Source organism: Clytia hemisphaerica, unplaced genomic scaffold (genome assembly GCF_902728285.1).
Source record: "Clytia hemisphaerica strain Z4C2 unplaced genomic scaffold, Clytia hemisphaerica genome assembly, whole genome shotgun sequence".
Lineage (NCBI taxonomy): Eukaryota > Metazoa > Cnidaria > Hydrozoa > Leptothecata > Clytiidae > Clytia > Clytia hemisphaerica.
In genome coordinates, this window is record NW_027103472.1 from 397791 (window position 1) to 416821 (window position 19031).

The window sequence follows — 19031 nt, forward strand, 5'->3', positions numbered from 1 at the left end:
GACAAGTTTAAGCAAATCATGTTTCGCCTGCAACTCTTTTTTAGGTTTTTATCGACTTACATACATATGTAAAAACTATCGTATTGACGAGAGGATATTGAAATGGTTGAACAATAGGTTGAAAAATTCTGGAAAAATTAAAATGAGCTGAAGATCACAAGATATGCTGCTCAACGATAACCTGTCAACTTCTAACTTTTAGGATTTTGAGGGGGCTGGTAATGAACTTCAAAATCGAGGCGTAAATCACTCGAAAATTCTCGTACATATCTTCAAAAAGTCAAAAAATAAGTCAAAAAAAGTCAATGAAAAAGTCATAAAGTAAATAAAATGATATAAAAAAGTCTGTAAAAAGTCAAAAAGTCTGTAGTCAATCAGCGGTTGGGCGGAGAAATATTTATGGACGATGGGTGTTATTAAAACTATTTGGGAGGAAACTTTTTTTAGGTCAAAATTGTTTGACTAGGAATGAATGTAAATGCTATGACTCAAGACACGAGTTCAGACATTTTAAATGTTGATAGATGCATGCGATAATGAATGTTGAAATTTCCAAAGCTGTTTGGTCTAATTTAAAAGCAAACGATAGATATAGGAAAACCTCGAGAGAAATGGTGTGCAAAAACCTTGCCTTGACTCATCATTCACTACGTCGAAAAAGAGCTAGGTTCTGGTTCTTATAAAAAATGTAAGAGGTTTGACTAAAAAGATATAAAAAATCCACCTCAACGAGCCATTCCAACCTGATCACTGAGACAGGGGTGTTAAAATTAGCATGTTAGACATTTACTGAAATTAATATTTGGTTAGAAAAAACCTAATGAATAATTCAATATTCATTTGTTAAAAAATAGAAAATACAGGAGTTAGGAAGATGAGATAAAAAAAAAATGGAAAGTTGGGTAGTAGTGGGTAGGGGGTTATGAACAAGAAGTTCCAAAGTTAAATTTGGCTTCAATCTACCACTCTCTAGGATCTTTCGAAAACTTTCCCAAAAAAATACATCAAATCTTCCTGGGTCCTAACCAACCCTGTCGCTAATCTAAAAACCTGAGTTCTAGTTAAAGAATTAGGAATTAAATAAAAAATTCACTGGTTCTTATAAAAAAATGTAATGCATGAACAAGGTTTGACTAAAAGGTTTATAGTTATATGAGATTAACACAACAAAAGAATTATAGAGCCCGTTTATATGAATGATTCTCTGACAATCTAAGAGGAAACCCCAAATCGCCGCGCCGAATAACTGAAAGGTGTGCAAACGGGCTCTAGCTTCAGGTCCAAAAGATATTTACAAGTTGAAAACCCGTTAAATGTTGCTCTATAAGCTAGACTAACATATAGGCAGTTTCTTCTATGGTAGGTCTTTCGTTTTCTTCCGTGACTGGTGGGGACGGCTCCTCGGCACCTGCTTCAATGGGATCTAAGATCTTTGTTTCGGTGGCTCCGTTACCGAGTAATGTGATCATTGTTTGGTTTGCAAGATTGTTCTGTTCATCGGGCGGTGATGGGGCTATACGGGAAAAGAAATATTTCAATATTAAAGTTTTTGATCTATTTTAGTGTATTCTTACAAAAAAACATCTTTTGATCAATCATGACAACCACAGAGAAAGAGAAAAATTTAATTGGGAAATTGGATATCTGGAAATTCCCATTGTTACGGTAAAAGGGAATTATGAAAAAAAGGGAATTTTCAATTATCCATTACACTTTTTTATAAGAACCAGTAAATTTCTGTTGAGGCTCGGCATTTCTCGGTTTTGACACTTATAGTCTCAAATTGTTCATTCTGTTTATATTATTAGTAAGTAAAAGCAGCTATTTTCAGCGTTATGTTTAATTACATTGTTTAAACTTCAACAACTCTAGTCTTATCATTGTTCTGTATTTTAAGCGTTTTGAGATTCACTTTTTGATTAAATTATCCTCATAAAAAAGAGCGATCCGTTAATAAGAAATAGGGAATTTTGTTAGGCTTTGTCATTTATACTATGAAAAAACCGTACACAGAAAAAAACAACTCACGACTTCTTGAACGTTTTACGAAGAGAAATGCACCGACGACGACCACCAACACGAACAGCGAACCCAAACCCGTCAAACCTGCGACGAGACCTGAAACGTAATCCGAGTTTTCTCATTATTTTATTGTCTAGGATACAGCTGTTGTTTTCTCTACCAAACACCGTCGCTTGTCTTTTTACAAAATACACGCTTTTTTATAAGAATACACTTTATAAGAATGTCCATGATGAAAATGGCCAAAAAATTAAGAATAATGCTAAGAATATCACCATCATGGAATTTTGCTACTCAAGCTAAAAATGCCATTTTCAGAGGATTTTCGATTATAAATTGTCAATTACCTTTCTTACAATTACACCATTCTTATAAAAAAAAGCGTGTATTCATGGATTTTTAAAAATCACTGATAGCGATTTAAAGATTTTCAGATTTAAAGATATGCCGTGTTTTACTTGATTTTTTTTATCACTGAGACTGAGACAGGGAGGGTGTCAAAAAAGATGTACACATTTTCGAAAGAAAACTCGAAAAAAAAATCAACAAACCTTTGTTAATTCCAGTTTTGGTTACATGAATTTCGGGTTTTCGTGTATTGCAGCATTCACCGCAAGGAATTGAATCAGCAAACAAAAAAGTGGTTGGATCACAGTTGCTGCATTTCCGATACCCTTGGTACCAGAAATAATTAACATCATGTTCATCTTTTCTACAAAGTCCAGATTCTCCAAAAGAAGTCATCGTTAGCGCTTCGATAAGCGTATAACATAATGATAGCAATAAAATTGTCATTGTTCTGAGCACTGTCTTGAGTGTAGTCATGTTTATTTGTTTGTTTGTTTTCAATCCAAAGTAAAGATTACGTCACAAAATCAGAATCACTCCAATAACAACACGAAATACCACGAAAATAAATTTTCAAAGAATTTCACCAAAATCAAAGCCCCTCAAATGCGGCGCAAAACGAGTGCGAAGCTGAGAGGGAAAATACTTTTTTTTTTATATGAATATAATTTTTTCACGAAGCTTGCCTTCTCTTCAAGTTTCTAAACTGAAAAGAGAGAGAGAAATGAAGTCTAAAAAAATGCTGAGTAATGATTCAAAAACTGCTTTCAAAAGCGATTTTTAAAATCTTTTCCATAATACAGCAAAAAACACAATATAAATTATTTTTCAAGTTTTAAGTAAAAGAAACATGCGTTTGAACTTTCAAAGAGTAATGTTACAAAGAATATTGCTTCATTAATGTTACAAAGAATATTGCTTCATTTCAAGTTCAATGACGTAATTCAACGCTAACACGCATGTAAACCAATTCAAAGGATGAAAATAATAATTAAAATATTCATTATCCGTCGTGATTATCTTTCATATTTTAATCTTTTTCAAAAATTATATCAAAATATTATCAAATATTGAATAGAAAATTTAACAACATGTCAATGTACTATCTAAAGTTCAACGTCTCAAATGATTGATTATACTCTTATTTCTCTATATCATAACGAGAGAGTAAAAAAAAACCATCATAACATCACAGGGGAACCCCCTTTCTTTAATAAGTTTTAATTTATAAGAAACATAATTCATTAACACATTATTGCTTCTTATAAACAAACTACATAATTCAAAACTAATGGGAGGAGAATGAGTCATCACGAACGTTAGAGGGGGAGGTACAAAGGGGATTGTCCCTTTGGAAATTACTGGGAGAAGAGGAGGTGTGTCCGAGAACAACCCTTTATCACAGACTTGGTGGGATCCTCTTCCATAAAAAATCCACCTCCACGATCCATTCCAACCTGATCACTGAGACAGGGGTGTTAAAATGTAACCTGTCAGAAATTTAATAAAATTATTATTTGGATAGAAAAAAACTAATTAAATAAAATTTGTTAAAAAATAGAAAATATACATACTTAACTTTTGCTAGTCAGGAGTCAGGAAAGTTTGATGCCAAAAAAAAAGGAAAGTTGGGTAGTAGTGGGTAGGGGTTATGAACAAGAAGTCCCAAAGTTAAATTTGGTTTAAATTTACCACTCTCTAGGATCTTTCGAAAACTTTCCCAAAAAAAATCATCAAGTCTTCCTGGGACCAACCTTGTCTCTAATAAAATTTAGTCATATGGTAAAAAAATTGAAATACTTATCTCGTTGAAATTCGATTATAATACAGTGTTCTTGAATTCACAATGCTACATTTCCCAAAACTAACTTGAATGAATGAATGAATGTCTTTGTATATTTGCCCGGGCGTGCTTCTGAAGGGCGTTGAAGAATGTAATGCAGGTAGTCATCTTTCCGGTCTTAGTTAGTCAGAAAGTCTGCCGTATACTATCTTCGCTTTCTGATTTGAATGATGGCGCTGCGATAGGACTCTACTTTTTCCCCCATCAGAATTAGTAAAGGCAAAAAGTAGTTGAGCTCCAGCTCCTGGACTAGGTCTTAGTTGGAGATTTGATTGATGCCGCAACCATAAGAAATTCATTTCACTTTCGTTCTTTTGCTTTCATATTTGTGTTTCATTTTTCGTCCATTTCATTTGTCAGCAAATGGATTCTCTACTTGAAGCTTCACTGGAGCCGATTCCTTCATCGTTTTGATTTTCTCCTTCTTCAACATCATTCGTATCAAAATGAAACGACTTCTTCGTCCCTGAAGGTACGTCAACATGCTCGTCCGTCAGGCCTTGGTTGACGTCATAATCGCCGGCTGCTACGTCATTCCTGATTGGCTCGTTTTCTCCAAGAAAATGGTCTTGGACGGGATTTTCTAAAATGAAAAATATTTACAGTAATTGGTAACCTTTTTCTCGGTCGGAACACTTGGAGAGGTTGTACTGTAATTATTGTACTTTGAATCTTACCAGGAATTATATTTGTCAATGTTTCTTTCAAATTATCATTCTCTTTGACTAAAGAGAGACGTTGATTCTGATGGTATTTGAATTGGGCAAGTGAACATAAGAAGAGTATCAGAAATGATACACCAGCTGTGAAGAGGACGTCTTTTTTACATCCAGGTGCAGTCTGTTCAGGAGACGTTTGCTCTTCTCCTCTCGTCTCCTGCTTCGTGACATTTAAGGCGGGTGGCGTGGTCGTCTGTGGTAACGTTGGACATTTTGTTTCTAAGGAAAAATATTTGTGAAATTACATTACGAGATATAAGATTAGAAAATAAAGTCCTCTCTCAGTGACCGGTGAATTTTTTAGCCAGCAGAAATAAAATAATGCAGTTAAGAAGCAGGTGAGCATTGGACATAAAATCGACCCTTGCATTTTCTTGAAAACTCTCGTCCATATTAAGATAAAAAAGGTAAATTTTTTCCAAAATGTTGCCCAAAACTGATTAATTACTTTGAGTACCCCACCCCCCCCCTGGGATCGTAACTATTTCTTCAAAATTGAAAATAAATCTGTAAAAACATCCCCACCGACTTTATGGGGTAAAAAAACAGGTTTTATTTTCAAAGGTTTTTTCAAAGAATAGTTTAAGTGCTATGGGGTCTCGATCGGGGTTATCTCCTTATTTTTTAACTTTTGGCGTAAGTGTAACACGAGAAACATCATCAACTTACAAAATCAACTCTCTTCAAAACAAACAAAACAGGTCTCTGGTTTAAGTGAACAACTAGAAAACCATTTCCTCGAAGCATTATCAACATACAAAGAAAAGCTCTTTTAAGATAAAGAAGGGATGGTAAAGTTAATACACATAGAAATTCAATCAATTTCCAAGGTAACCTAATTTTGATTTAGATTGAAAAAGGTACAGATATACGTAACATGTCGGCGGTCATATAGATAACACTAGACTGTAATGAAATACAAAGACATCAAAGTGATTGCTCACGGCCTTACCTGCTATCTTGCTCCAACAACAGATGAAACAGTGAGGGTACTCAGTATTCATGGTCTTCATTTCCGTCAATGGACAATTATGTGATCCATCGTTCAACACACAAGGTTGATGGCCTTGTTTTGTGTAAAACTCTGGTCTGCCATCTTTCCCAATCATACACCTTCCGTCTTTCCAAGGTCCTGTCTGTTTCGTACTATGCTTATTAGAATTGTTTATGATTACACCAGACGGTTTTGCTGCGACCAAACAAGTAAACAAGACAAAAATCAGGAAAAAAGTGTTCACTATGGACTTATCCAAGGGCGCTCTTGTGTCGCAACCGCAGCCGAAAGACATGATTATAATCTACAAATCCTCTTAATTTGTGATATAAGTTTCTTGATTAAAGTAAAAATATTGTTAAAGAAAGATGCTTTCAAGCTCCTTTCCTCTCGGCAGCGATTTTAGAAATGAGTGTCTCGTTCACCTTTCATTTTTTGAAAACATAAAAGATCGATGGTAAATAACCCTTGACATTAAAAGGGAAATTCCAAAAAACGACAGCACACAATAGAAATAATACATAATCATAAATTGTTATAAGCACCGCGTCAAAAATAGCCTTCGGACGTTCTTAATTTCTCATGTTCTTTACTTTTTGAGTTTGAACATTTTGAAGCCTAAAGATGTTCTTATTTCACAAGTTTTGTGCAATTTCCTAAAAGTTTTAGAGTTCACAAAGGCTTGATTAAAATACTTTGCCCATCACATCCATGCCTTATGCTTGTTCTTAAATAAAAAAATACGTATGCTTATGCAGCAGGAATTTTCAAACATACACCTATCTTAACAGTGTAGACCTAAAGCTCTAAAACAGCATCTAATAACATGAAAACCAGAATATGATTCTTCAATGGGAATCAAAACTATAAAGTGCACTTACAAACATCAATATGTCAGATCTAACAAAATTAATAACCACACTGTCATCATTGACAATAAAACAAACGATTTTCTGTCAAGAGCCTTGTAAACATTCCAACAACTTCCATAGAAATGATCTATCACAGCTCAGTTTACCATTTTAGCGCGGTCCGAGGATTGAGCCGAGAACTCTCGCATAGCGCCCGAGCTCCCGCGCGGCGCGCGCCGCGGGGATGAAAAACTTCAATCTGTCAATCATTTTCTCAAGCGAAGTGTACGCGAAGTGATTCTAGCTTTACGATAGTGCCGCGGATCATCAATGGATAGTATTCAATTATCATTATCCCTTTATTTTCATTCCTAGAACTTTTGCAAAAAAAAGGAAAAATAGAAAAGTTGTATTTTTTACTGCCCTATTCACATACTGAATTTGAAAGATCTCCTATGTGGCGTTTTTTTGCAAACTTCGAAAAACTGATTTTTGTCCCGCCTTTGCGGGATTTTGGCTCAAGTGCTTGAGTGCAGCATAGGGTTCAAAGTCCAAATATGCGTTTCCCGTAATTTTTGTATGAAGAGTTAGGTCTATACTGCTTAATTTAATGACAGGTTGAAATACAGGAATAGAGGATATGTTGCTTTTTTATAATTCCTATTTAACACCCACTGCTTACGAATCCCCGACTCCCTAGCGTGATTATGACGCTAGTCTCGAATGCCCCGCGAATGCATCTCTCTGATCGAGAGTGAACATTTGAGGGCCTCGTTAACGCTTTGAACCATTGAAAAGTGGCGCGTAGCACAATATCGAATATATTTTTACACACAAGAAAAGCAAACACAAAAATCGAATGTTTTTCTTCTCTCTGATCGGCTGATGAAAAATCGAGCTTCGCAGCTTAGAGCACACGAAAGAATATTTTCTACTTTCGTCGCTAAACCAAAAACAAATAATTTTGAGAGATTATCGCGTCGGCAAAAGCTTCAGGGATGACATCGACTTCTCCAAAGATATTACAACTACACGCTTTTTTATTATAAGAATACACTTTATAAGAATGACCATGATGAAAATGGCCAAAAAATTAAGAATAATGCTAAGAATATCATCATCATGGAATTCTGCTACACAAGCTAAGAATTTTTAGAGCGTTTCCAATCATAAATTGTCAATTACCCTCAAGTAAGGCTCACTCCTTTCACAAAAATGCCATTTTATGCTTGAGGCGTATGTACTAAAAGTTAAACCTAGTCTGAATTAGGATCCTAACCTAAGAATGCGGTAAGAATATTTTAGGATGATTTTCCCAAAAAAGTTAAGAATATCCTAGCCTGGGTATCCAGACTCAAAATTTTAGAAAAAAACACTCTTACCTCAACATACAAAGTTTCTAAAATTATAGAGTCTGGTGCAACTAAAAAAGTCTGATACAGTTTTGAATGACACAGTCTGTGAGTAAACCCTTGTTGACAGAATCTCAAAACTGTGGAAACCCAGGCAAACACACATAATTACTTACCATAAAACCTCTTTTACAAACTCAATAAACTTTCAAAACTACTTTAAACTATATCCAAACGTCAGCCACATTCATAAAGGCTCCTTTCCATCAGCCATTTTGTTTAGAAATGAACCTGCGTTTTCATTTTCATTTGTTTATCTTTTTTTGCAAGGTCAGCTTTTTCCATAAATTATGCGCGCGCATCGAAAAATATCACAAACCCCGCGAAAATTCTGCTCAGTGACTGGGCGCGTACTGACCAATTAGAGATACTCGCATATGCAGGGACAGATATCCCTGTAGACGAGTTACTTGAACCAGACCGTAAACCTGAGACAAGATTATAAAAAAACTAGACGGTGAAATAGTTTACGGTCTGGATATCCAGGCTAAGAATATCCATGATGAAATGGATTTACACCATTCTTATAAAAAAAGCGTGTATGCAATATTAAATTTTACATAGAGGTCAATTCATTTTAGTATTTGGCTTATAACATCCGATTGAAACTGATCGCCCCCATAACAGATTAGCAGCTTTCTATATTAGAATTTTCTCCTTTTCCCGGATTATCCCATCCAAGCCACAACTGATTTATTATCAAAATTATTCTAAAGGAAAGAGACTAAGGCTTTGAGAAGCCGCAATGAATACTTCAGCAGTAAACAATAAAATTCGCCCTCGTTTCTGAAAAACAAGACTTTTTTCATGGTTTGAGTACTGTTTTGATCTCGTTAAATAATTCTCACCGAGTTACTGACAGGCGTGTTCACGTGACCAAGTTGTACCATTTTGTAAGCGATAAGGGAGTTTTCCCTACGAAACTCTTTTGTATATTTTGGTTGTGTTTCTGGTCAGTACTATATAAAGATAAAATTCTTTGATTGACATATCACATCAGATTTTGATAGAAAATACAAAAGAAAACCGACACAATATAATAAAATCTTTACTAAATAAGGCAATAGTAAGGTTCTAGTGTTCATCAAATACCTTTCACGTTATTATTGCAGATTTTACCTCGTCCTCTTAGTTTAAAGCAAAAGTTTAGCTACACTACTTTTTCAAGACCTTTATTGCTCTCTTTCAAACGGTGCAAAATATTCTTGGATATATTTTTTAAATTCAGAAAAGGGAGCTTTCCCTGCGAAAGTTTTTTAACCGCAAACAAGTCTACCGTTTTAACTACTTTTTAAGAAAAGCATATATAACCAGCTAAAGATACCTGCGTTAAATAGAGTCTATCATTAACTTTTATATTTACATTTTTACGCAATTGAGCTTTCACAAGTTAAAGGTTTTGTTCTTAAATAAGAGTGATATCGTTTGCTTACTCGTCAATTCTAATTTCCAAGCTTTTTCGCATTGGATTGACAAGGATGTGGAGCAAGATTGATCAGAAAGAGGAAAAGAAAAACATTTTTTGCTTATATCAGCATAACATAACAATAGGAAGACACTGTCCCGATATGAAATATGTGTCTGATATGAAACGGGAACACTTATGTAAAAACAAAACCATTAGTCATTTCCAGCAACTTGATAGAATGAAAAAACGGGGAAAATACAAAACGTAATAAGCGACGACAGGCTACGCTACAGACAGAAAAATCTTACTAAAGATTTAGAGAGGATGTTTGAACCTCGCAGTTACCGAATGGAACATCCCGCCAACTTCCCTCGGCCAGATATCTATTCAAAATATCTAACAAGGAGCTTTTAGAGACCATTTACTGTAGAATTACCTTATATTGGTAATTTTAGATAGATATGGAAACAATTACCAAACCTTTTATTTCATTCTGATCTGACCCGAAAACCCAGGATAACATCCCTTAAACATCGCATAACAATGTCTGGCATTCATATTAGTGCAGATCTAAAAATAAAGAAAGTATTAATTAGGTTAAATACACGCCCTTCTTTTCAGAAAAACTGCACCCCTAGAATTTTTTACGTAATTTTTGTTGTTGTTTATATTAGCACCATGAAATCTTCAACACCAATTCCCTAGTAGATTTGGAGCCTAAATGTGGGATTTAAGATTTGTACAAGCCTAGATATTTCAGTCCAAGAAAAACTAGACTATGCTATAGTCTAAGACAAATCACTATCTAAGAATTAAGTCCAAAGCCGAAGAAAGATCGCAAACGGGTTTTTTGCCGAAAAGAGTTTACAGTCGGTAGAGTTTGCCAGTCTCCCGCCGATTTATTTTCCGTATACCGCCATAACGCCATACCACGATATTTTTCCGCCTTTACTATCACTGTGACAGACGATAATATCGTCTAAAGAAAAACATGATTTTTAGCCAAAAAGACCAAATAGGACATTAAGGGTATTTGAAGCCAATTTTTGACCGTACGTACCTTTTGTTGGCAAACCTAAAATCTAAAATGAATTAAAAAACAGTGCAGTTTGTTTGCAGTCGATTTGTTTAAAGAGAGGACTTGCACATTGAAGATATTTCTTACAGTCCCGACTCTCGACTCACGGCCATAAAAGTTGACTTATCATAACGCTACGTTAAAGGCAGTATTACTTATTCATAAATAGTAGTACCAAGCTTTCATAACGAAAAATATGAAAAAATAAAATTAATTTACCTCGAGAATCCACATACAGGCGGTTGCGAATCATTGTTTCGTAACATCCATGTTTATTGATGACTCAGCCCCATGATAGTCGTCAAAATTTAGAAGACCAAGAAGAACATTGTATCCGACTGGAAGACAAATCAACAAAAATCAAAAACAGAGATTATAAAGAGCATATAATGTAACGAATACTTAGGGTGTTCTGTAATTGTAGAGAACGGTTTATCAACAGATTATAGCAAATAGACACTGATTGAAAAGCTCTCCAAATTTTAAACAAAATAATATGAAACCATACGATCATGCCATAAAAATACCCATTTTCACAGTGTTATCCCCTAGTCGCCTAGATGCCTCTTAACAGTGACCAAATTTGATCAGTTACCATATATTGGAAATCTGATTTAGCTTAATTTTCCACTTGTGGTGACGAAGTGCGAAGGTTTACCATGTCGTCATCTTTGTCAATGATCTCAATTGGAACTGGAAGGTAAAAAAGATTTTTGAAGAGAGAACCACAGGATGATAACTATTGGGAAGAATAAGTGAATCCAGTGTTGTTTGCTACGTCTTATGGCCGAAAGTCTCACTTTCACCCATTTTTAAAGTATCCGCGAATCGACAAAAAAGACGGTACTAGAAAACCAATAATTCTATGGTGAAATATATCGGAATACTGGTCTCTAAGGGTTATCAAAAATAAACAAAGAAACCTTTCAGCAACGAGGACATCACAAGGCCAGAAAAGAGAGGGAAATATTAAAAAAAGCTTATTCTGCAAAATATCGGAACATTACGTCATCCAGACAAAACATTGCACCACCATAACATGATGTCGAATTTCATGCACGAAGGTACACCCCCTACAACTTGTTGAGCCACTGTACTTTACAAAAGTTGATACGTATTTATTTACAATTCATCAAACAGTGAAGAAAGAGTCATATTACTCTTTTTTTGTAAGCATAACGTTTATAAGCATACATAGGCTCAAACTAAGTAAAAAATAAGCATAATGCTAAGCATACATCCAAGCTGAAATGCAAAAAACACTTTTTTAAAACGTTTTTAATTGGGGGGGGGGGGTGTGCTCAAATTTGGTCCTACAAAGAAAAAACAAGAAATTAACAGACGGGACAATCCATTTATAAGGCCAATCCGAAGAAGAGGTAAGGGCAGACGAATGGACGGACGGACGGACGGACGGACGGACGGACGGACGGACGGACGAACGAACGAACGAACGTGAAATAGCATCTCCAGGTAGGCCCAAAAACATCCATATATACAATTTGAGGGTATCCGGGAAAACATTGTGGAAGATGTTTCATTCGGGCTGCATTTCTAAATGAAAAACATTAGCAATAAAAACACAGTAAGCTAAGAGCTAAAGTTCTGATCCGGGATTCAAAATTCTCTATAAGTCGGGAAAATGAAAAGTAATTTAGACCTTTACAAGCAGCACTCCCTCTTAAAAAACTTTGCTTGTGTGATCACCAGAAAATCTGTCATGAAGGAAAGGTTCTTTAACTTTTTTTGAAATTCGGTCTTAATCTTTAAATTTTCTGAAAAATGCATATGTACAAGTAGAAAGTTATAAACACTCAAAAAAATGTTAATATACGTTCTGATGGTGTGCATATAAAAAATTTGAAATCAAATAAAAATACACCCCTGTGTCACAGACCCGCTGGGACCCTTGCCCCATGGAAAAATTTGGCCAGAATTTTGTCCCCAGTGAACAAAATACCGTACAAATTCAGACCCACTCGGAAATTGACTTTGATTTCATCGCCATTCGAAATTCAATAAAAATATTTGCTGTCCAAAACCATCCCTACTGGATTTTTTAAGCTCGACAACAATAGAATTTCTATCCCAATTGGGATTTCGATACAACTTTTTATCCCCACTGCGGGAAAAAGATCCACCGGGCTGTGAGACAGGGGGTGTAAAAATGTATGTACAACTTTTGCAAATTTATAGTTTACAACTCAGCTACTTTTAAGGCGGTAGCAGAACAAATGTACAAATGTACAAATGACTTTCAGAGGATGGACAGCTTAACAACAATAGTAACAAAAACATTGGTGACACAGTAAACTAAGGTCTAAAGTTCTGACCCGGATTCAGAATCCGAATCTGCGGTGACTCCACTCGTTTCTCCATTCAAGTCAACCACCTCATCGTCCAGCCCAATATGATTAGAGTGAAGAATATTACCACCGTCTGTCATGTGTGGCGTGCCGTGACCGCTGTCAGGTTCATTGGTAGCTCGTTGGTGGTGGTCAGGTTCGACGTTCATTCCGTGGTGATCTTGCTCCATAGCAGTGTTTGTGGAAGAAGGGAAGGCATTCAAGAAGTCTGTACTACTTCGAGTGTCTGGTTGCGCTGTAAAAGGAAATAGTATAGAAATAAGATAGAGTGCAACATAATAGCCAAACAGTTTACTCTTTTGTTGACTTTGTTGGTAAAGGCGCAGATGATGCTCTTGCTAACAATATGCAGATCAGGTTAGAAATTGGACAGCATTTTTGTACGAGAATGGACGCTACGAGAGGGGATATGTGAAGGATGAGGGGTTCAACTGCCTCATCTACAGCTCTTCGACCGTAAAAGCTTTGTAGAATATATAACAAACTTACGATTGAAGATAGTGGGAGATCTGCGGACCCTCACCACGTAGTAAACAATGAAAACAAGCGACGCAGCAAGGAGGATGGACAGAACAACCACAAGAACCAAATAAACTTGTTTCGTATCATCTGTCTCGGCAATTTGTGATTGATCGTCTCGTTTGGTGGTTTGTGGTGGAGATGTTGGATCTAATGACGAGAATAGTCAAAGTGGAAAAAGCACATATAACGATTCCGGAAAACATAACATTCAATAAAATTACGTTACCTATTCATGATATGCACCATTGCAATGTCTTCCATTCCACCCAATAGCTGATTGGTTCAAAGTGACGTTATGACTGATTTTACGTCACTTACAGCCAATGAGCGATTGGTTCCGTGATGTAATGTCAGAAGACATTGCAGTGGTGCATATCATGAATTGTTCTAACTCCGAAATCTCACCCTGATATTCTTATAAAAGTTATTCTTATATTAAAAAAGCGTGTAATTGAGAAAATTGCTTACATTTAAAATTCGATTCTACCATTTTGTGAGTTTTTTAATGCATTTTCCTAAGAAACTTGGTCTTTCAGAAACCAAGAGGCCTTAAAATGTTCTTAAGCTTATTCTTAATATTTGGTCCTCGAAGCCTTATGTTTTTATCAAAGTTTGTTCTTATAAAAAGAAGGTATAATTACCTGCACCGTTCGTGCCATGGCAACAGATGAAACAGTATGGATTCACCTTCGCCAAAACAGTCAATACATTCTTTAGGGGGCAAAGTTTACACTCCTTGTACCCAGACCCTGTCTCTGTATCCCAAAATTTGATTTCATTTCCATCCTTTTGACACAAATTTTGCTTCCACGGGTCATCACCATCTTCCTCTGTAGCACTCATCAAAGGGGAAGCTTTTTTAAGCATTTGCTCCGGCTTCATAAAGGCGGACGAGATGCAGCTTCCGAGAAGCAACGAAAAAAACAATCCATTTTTCATTTTGAAAGTCCAGCAATGAGCATTCACTGTATCATACACGTCTTAATGCTATACTGTCACACTTTAGATACACACGACTGAACTCTTCTGAGTCTTTTTTGAAGAAGAAGAACTAACTATAAAAATGTAGTCAGTTTATTAGTTAAGATAGGCAAAAATGGGGACTTTTGTTTAAACATGTCATAAATTAATTCAATGCTAAAATGCATGACAAAGCATTTTCTATTGTTTCGAGTTATTTTCATAAAAGAGATTCGAGGGGAAATCCTTTAATATTATAAGGGTTTTACCCTTGTCATAGAGTGTTAAAATAACAAAATGCTTCCTTTTATCAAATCACAAACGAAGGCTAGAAAAAGGGAATTCCAAGTCCATATTAGAAAACCCAATTTCCCCAATTTCTATTGTATGATCAAAGTCCGTTTATGTGGTGAAGTAATCCCTTCAATGAAAATAATTTATTCAACTTGATAAAGATTATTCCAAATTTATTCCAATTTTGGGGTCTTTTAAAGAGTAAATGTGATTGGTTGTGGATTTAATACAAATTAACACATAATTCAGCATGACTACCTTAAAAAAAAAAAAATGGTTCTCAAATCTCCCATAGTCCCTTGGAAAGTGTTGCCTTCCCTACTAAAAGAAATATAGGTTTTGGATCTTGATAAATCCTGAATCATAAAGCATGTCCAAATGTTCAAATTGCATTTTTTCATGAAAGCATTTAACTAAATCGTGCAGGCTCAAGTCCAACAAAATTTAAATGATGGGCTTAAGGTAGTTTGAGACTCGATCTTAGCTTGAAACTTGCTTAGTGAAGATTTCTATGTTTTGGTTCGGCCTTAAATCCAATAAAAGTCCTTTTAGAGCTTTGAAGATGCTCTTTTTTTACCACAAAAACCATACCTCTATAATCCCCAAAGTATGGATTGGGCTTTCCCAGAAAAAAAAAACGTACAACCCCCTGTTGAGGAGGTCCATTTTCGTTCTAAGGGGGTAAGGTTTGATATGTGACGGAATTCCATAGATACAAAAATCTGTCAAAAATAACTGAAATTCCATGGGGTAGCTTTTTAAATCCTTCAAAAATTCAGAATTCCAGAGAGGTTTAAACCTAAAATCGCCTAGAATTCCAGAGGGTTACAGTATTTCCAGCCACAGAGGGATGGACCTCCCCAACACGGGGTATAAGGTTTTTTCTGGAAAAGCCCATTTCTAGAATCATTTGTTAACAGCAGCAAATAAACCTTCAGTCTCAAAATGGAAGGAACAGACTTAAGGCTGTCTTGACTTGCTCCGAAATGCGTTGTAGATTATACCACATCGACTTACTCCCACACTAGTAGAAAAGTAGATTACTATTCTTAAGAAGGGAACAGATTTTTCTGCGAATGTACAGCAAAAGGAAATTCTTCTCGAAAATCAGAGCAGATATTATTAGAATGGTATTTTTTGCTGTGGTAGTCAGTTTTTTTTCTGCTGTGGTGGTCAGTTTGAAAACAATAGGTTTCGGACAGTAACACACTTTCTGATGATGCATGGATGGTTCTGTTCATTTTAGATTTCCCAGTGGAAACATATGTTATGAAATATCCTAAATAGACCTAAATCTTAGTTTTATTTTTGTTTTAAAAGTGCTGCAGATGTTATATAGCAAAGAAAATAATACAAATGGTGACTTATAAAGGACAGGACAGCTTTAAGTTTAACCGCTTGTTGATTTATATAGACTTTAGGGATAATGGAATGTTGTGAGGCCATAATTAATCAATTTTAATCGAAGTCATAATTAATCAGAACAAGCTACATGCTGAATGGACCTACCTGAAGATTGATGTAATAAGACAATCGAAAAATGAGAACAATAGTATGAAAATGCAGAATAATACGAGAACAACTCGAGAAATTCATGGAATCCGGCGATTCTCGGCTGTTCAATCGATTTTTAGAAAGTTCCTGTACCAAAATCAGTTTCATTGAAAATTGAACCATGCTTAATCGTGGACATTCTTATAAATGATGTTTTTGTTTGAAAAAAACAAAGACATGAAACGAAAAAATCCAATGAAAATCTGCAAAAACGAAAATTTCCGGCTTTTTTGGCCGGAAAAAACATTTTCTCAAAAATCGAACTCGGTCATGTTTTGAGCATTGCGAATACACATCATTCTGCTGCAAAAAATCAGAGAAAAAATAAAGATGAAAATTCGAGAAAATGTCAAAAAAAAACAAACCGGTTTTTTTTCCGGCATATTTCCGGCATTTTCGGCCGGAAAAAAAATGTTTTTCGAAAATCGGGCCCCGTCACATTTTAGGTATTTGTCATTTTGTTTGCATCAGTGTGCAAGATTTCATAAAAAAATATAAAGTACAGCTCGAGAAATTCAAGAAATACTGTCTTTTCCGGCGAAAATAGGTTGTTCCGGGCGATTTTTTTTTAAATAGTTCCGGCTTCAAAAATCAATTTTATTGAAAATTGAAACATGCTTGATGGTGGGCATTGCTATTAATAATGTTTTTGAATGAAAAAATAACCAGTTATAAGGAAAAAGTCCAATGAAAATCCAGAAAAAACGGCGATTTCGCCGGCATTTCCGCATTTTCCGGCATTTTCGGCCGGAAAAAATTTTTTCTCAAAAATCTGACTCAGCCATGTTTTGTGCATTGTTAATACGCATCTTTGAGCAAAAAATCAGAGAAAACTAATGATAAAATCTCGAGAAAGTGCCAAAAAAACAGTTTTTCCGGGATATTTCCGGCATTTTCGGCCGGAAAAATTTTTTTTCCGAAAATCGGGCTCCGTCACATTTTGGGCATCGCCATTTTGCATCATTGTGCAAAAAATCAGAAAAAACTAATGAGGCAATCCCGAGAAAAGCTGGCAACAGACGAACGAACGGACATGGGTTAATTTAAAGGACCTCCACCGGGGTACCCGGAGGTAGGTCCAAAAAGAAAAAACATACCTTGCGTATTCAAACAACATTGATATCGAATATATAGAATTACATAAAGGCAATGATGCATAATCAGCAAAATTCTTTATCGTGGCGTTAATAAGGGTCTGAAATGTAAAAAGAGAAAAGGGTGATAAAAGATACCTGTTCAAACTTTGTCTAACTATAGGTTTTTCAGGTTTTTTATCTTCAAAGGTCGAGGTTGTCTATCTTCAAAGGTCGAGGTAATCTACCAATTTCATAAAGCCCGACTCCGTTTCACAATGCAGTAAAAAACAAAACTTGTAATTGTAAAATGTAAATGGTAATTTATATACCTAAATAAAGTAGTTTGTTATTTGCCCAATCTAGAGGGTTATTTTTTAGAAAAAAACGATACTAAACAATGGTGTGTATTTCCCTTTCAAGAAAAGTCACTTTTATATACAGTGCAGTCTCATTAAATCAAACCTCTATACCTCGAATGTCTCCTTAACCCGATCAACTTTAATGGTCCCATTAGTTGACAGTGCCTTATACAGTGCCGTAGGAAGCATTTTCTTATTGGGGGGGGGGAAGTTTAGTGACAGCGCGAGGGCCAACCATGATGGGGGGGGGAAATTTTGAAAATTTAAGCTCTAGATTGCTTGAAAATGCACTCAAAACAAAATGCTTTCAAGAAAAAAACAAGAAAAACTTTGCATTTTACAAAATAACCATTTTTGAAAATATTATTGGGGGGGCATAGCCCCCCTTGCCCCCCCCCCCCCAGTTGCTACGGCACTGCCTTATAACAAGGAACTTGCTTATAAACCTTACTCCACAACTCGAAATTTCAATAACTCGAACAGATTTGTGTTCCCGTGCATGTTCGAGTTATGGAGACTATTTCAAAACAACTTGGTTGGCACTCCTTTGCAGTCCCAGAAAGTAAGAAATGGATGTTTCAAGAGATTAACATAAAGGGCTTTCAAAAGAATTCACCATGCTCTTATAAGTAAAAATATAACGGCACGACGCCAAAAATAAGCTGAAACAAATTTTTTACTGTTACCATTAAAAAATAATTAACAATTTTCATTAAAATAGCTCTTGTAGAAATATTTGCATGGAAAAGGAGTTGTTCAAAATAACCACACTGACACAATTGGAGCCTCCCTAAGAACATGCATTTGTGTCTAGACTACATATTGAACGCATTAATATCACGCTCCACTTCAAATGAGGCAGGCAGATACTTTGAAGACACTCGATTGGTTTATTTGTTTTGTTGTTACCAAAGCCAAATGAAGGAGGTCCAAAAGGTAGAGTTCAAAATGAGTAACTAATATGTAACCACCGTCACCACATCGTTTTTTCTTTCGAAAAGTTCGCTCAACATTCAAAGAATACATTTCAGTGGAAAATACAAATTTCCAAAAGCCTGTATATACGTTGCTATCACTTTGCCTGGCCCGTTATATGTAAACCTAATTTTTGAAAAACAAGTGATACTTTTATGGACCTACCTGGTTATGCATTTAACACATTTATAATTGATATCTACGTGACGTGACCATTAAACAATCATTCAGAACACAAACAGTGACGATC

The 19031-nt window shown here is 35.6% G+C and overlaps 3 protein-coding genes across 3 annotated transcripts; all 3 read right to left on the reverse strand.

Moving 5' to 3' along the window:
* Nucleotides 1-242: 242 nt before the first annotated feature.
* On the reverse strand, nucleotides 243-3095 carry LOC136798344 (uncharacterized). Its single transcript, XM_067054947.1, has 3 exons — nucleotides 2574-3095; nucleotides 2029-2118; nucleotides 243-1513 (listed from the first exon to the last, which is right to left on the reverse strand). Exons 1-3 carry the CDS (start codon nucleotides 2845-2847, stop codon nucleotides 1329-1331), a joined length of 549 nt encoding a protein of 182 aa, XP_066911048.1. The 5' UTR covers nucleotides 2848-3095; the 3' UTR covers nucleotides 243-1328.
* Nucleotides 3096-3361: 266 nt separating this feature from the next.
* Nucleotides 3362-6712, reverse strand: LOC136798343 (uncharacterized). Its single transcript, XM_067054946.1, has 3 exons — nucleotides 5885-6712; nucleotides 4891-5151; nucleotides 3362-4796 (listed from the first exon to the last, which is right to left on the reverse strand). Exons 1-3 carry the CDS (start codon nucleotides 6219-6221, stop codon nucleotides 4570-4572), a joined length of 825 nt encoding a protein of 274 aa, XP_066911047.1. The 5' UTR covers nucleotides 6222-6712; the 3' UTR covers nucleotides 3362-4569.
* Nucleotides 6713-12423: 5711 nt separating this feature from the next.
* On the reverse strand, nucleotides 12424-14611 carry LOC136798339 (uncharacterized). Its single transcript, XM_067054939.1, has 3 exons — nucleotides 14205-14611; nucleotides 13531-13710; nucleotides 12424-13276 (listed from the first exon to the last, which is right to left on the reverse strand). The coding sequence occupies exons 1-3, from the start codon at nucleotides 14500-14502 to the stop codon at nucleotides 12996-12998; spliced, it is 759 nt and encodes a 252-aa protein (XP_066911040.1). The 5' UTR covers nucleotides 14503-14611; the 3' UTR covers nucleotides 12424-12995.
* Between the last annotated feature and the right edge of the window lie 4420 nt (nucleotides 14612-19031).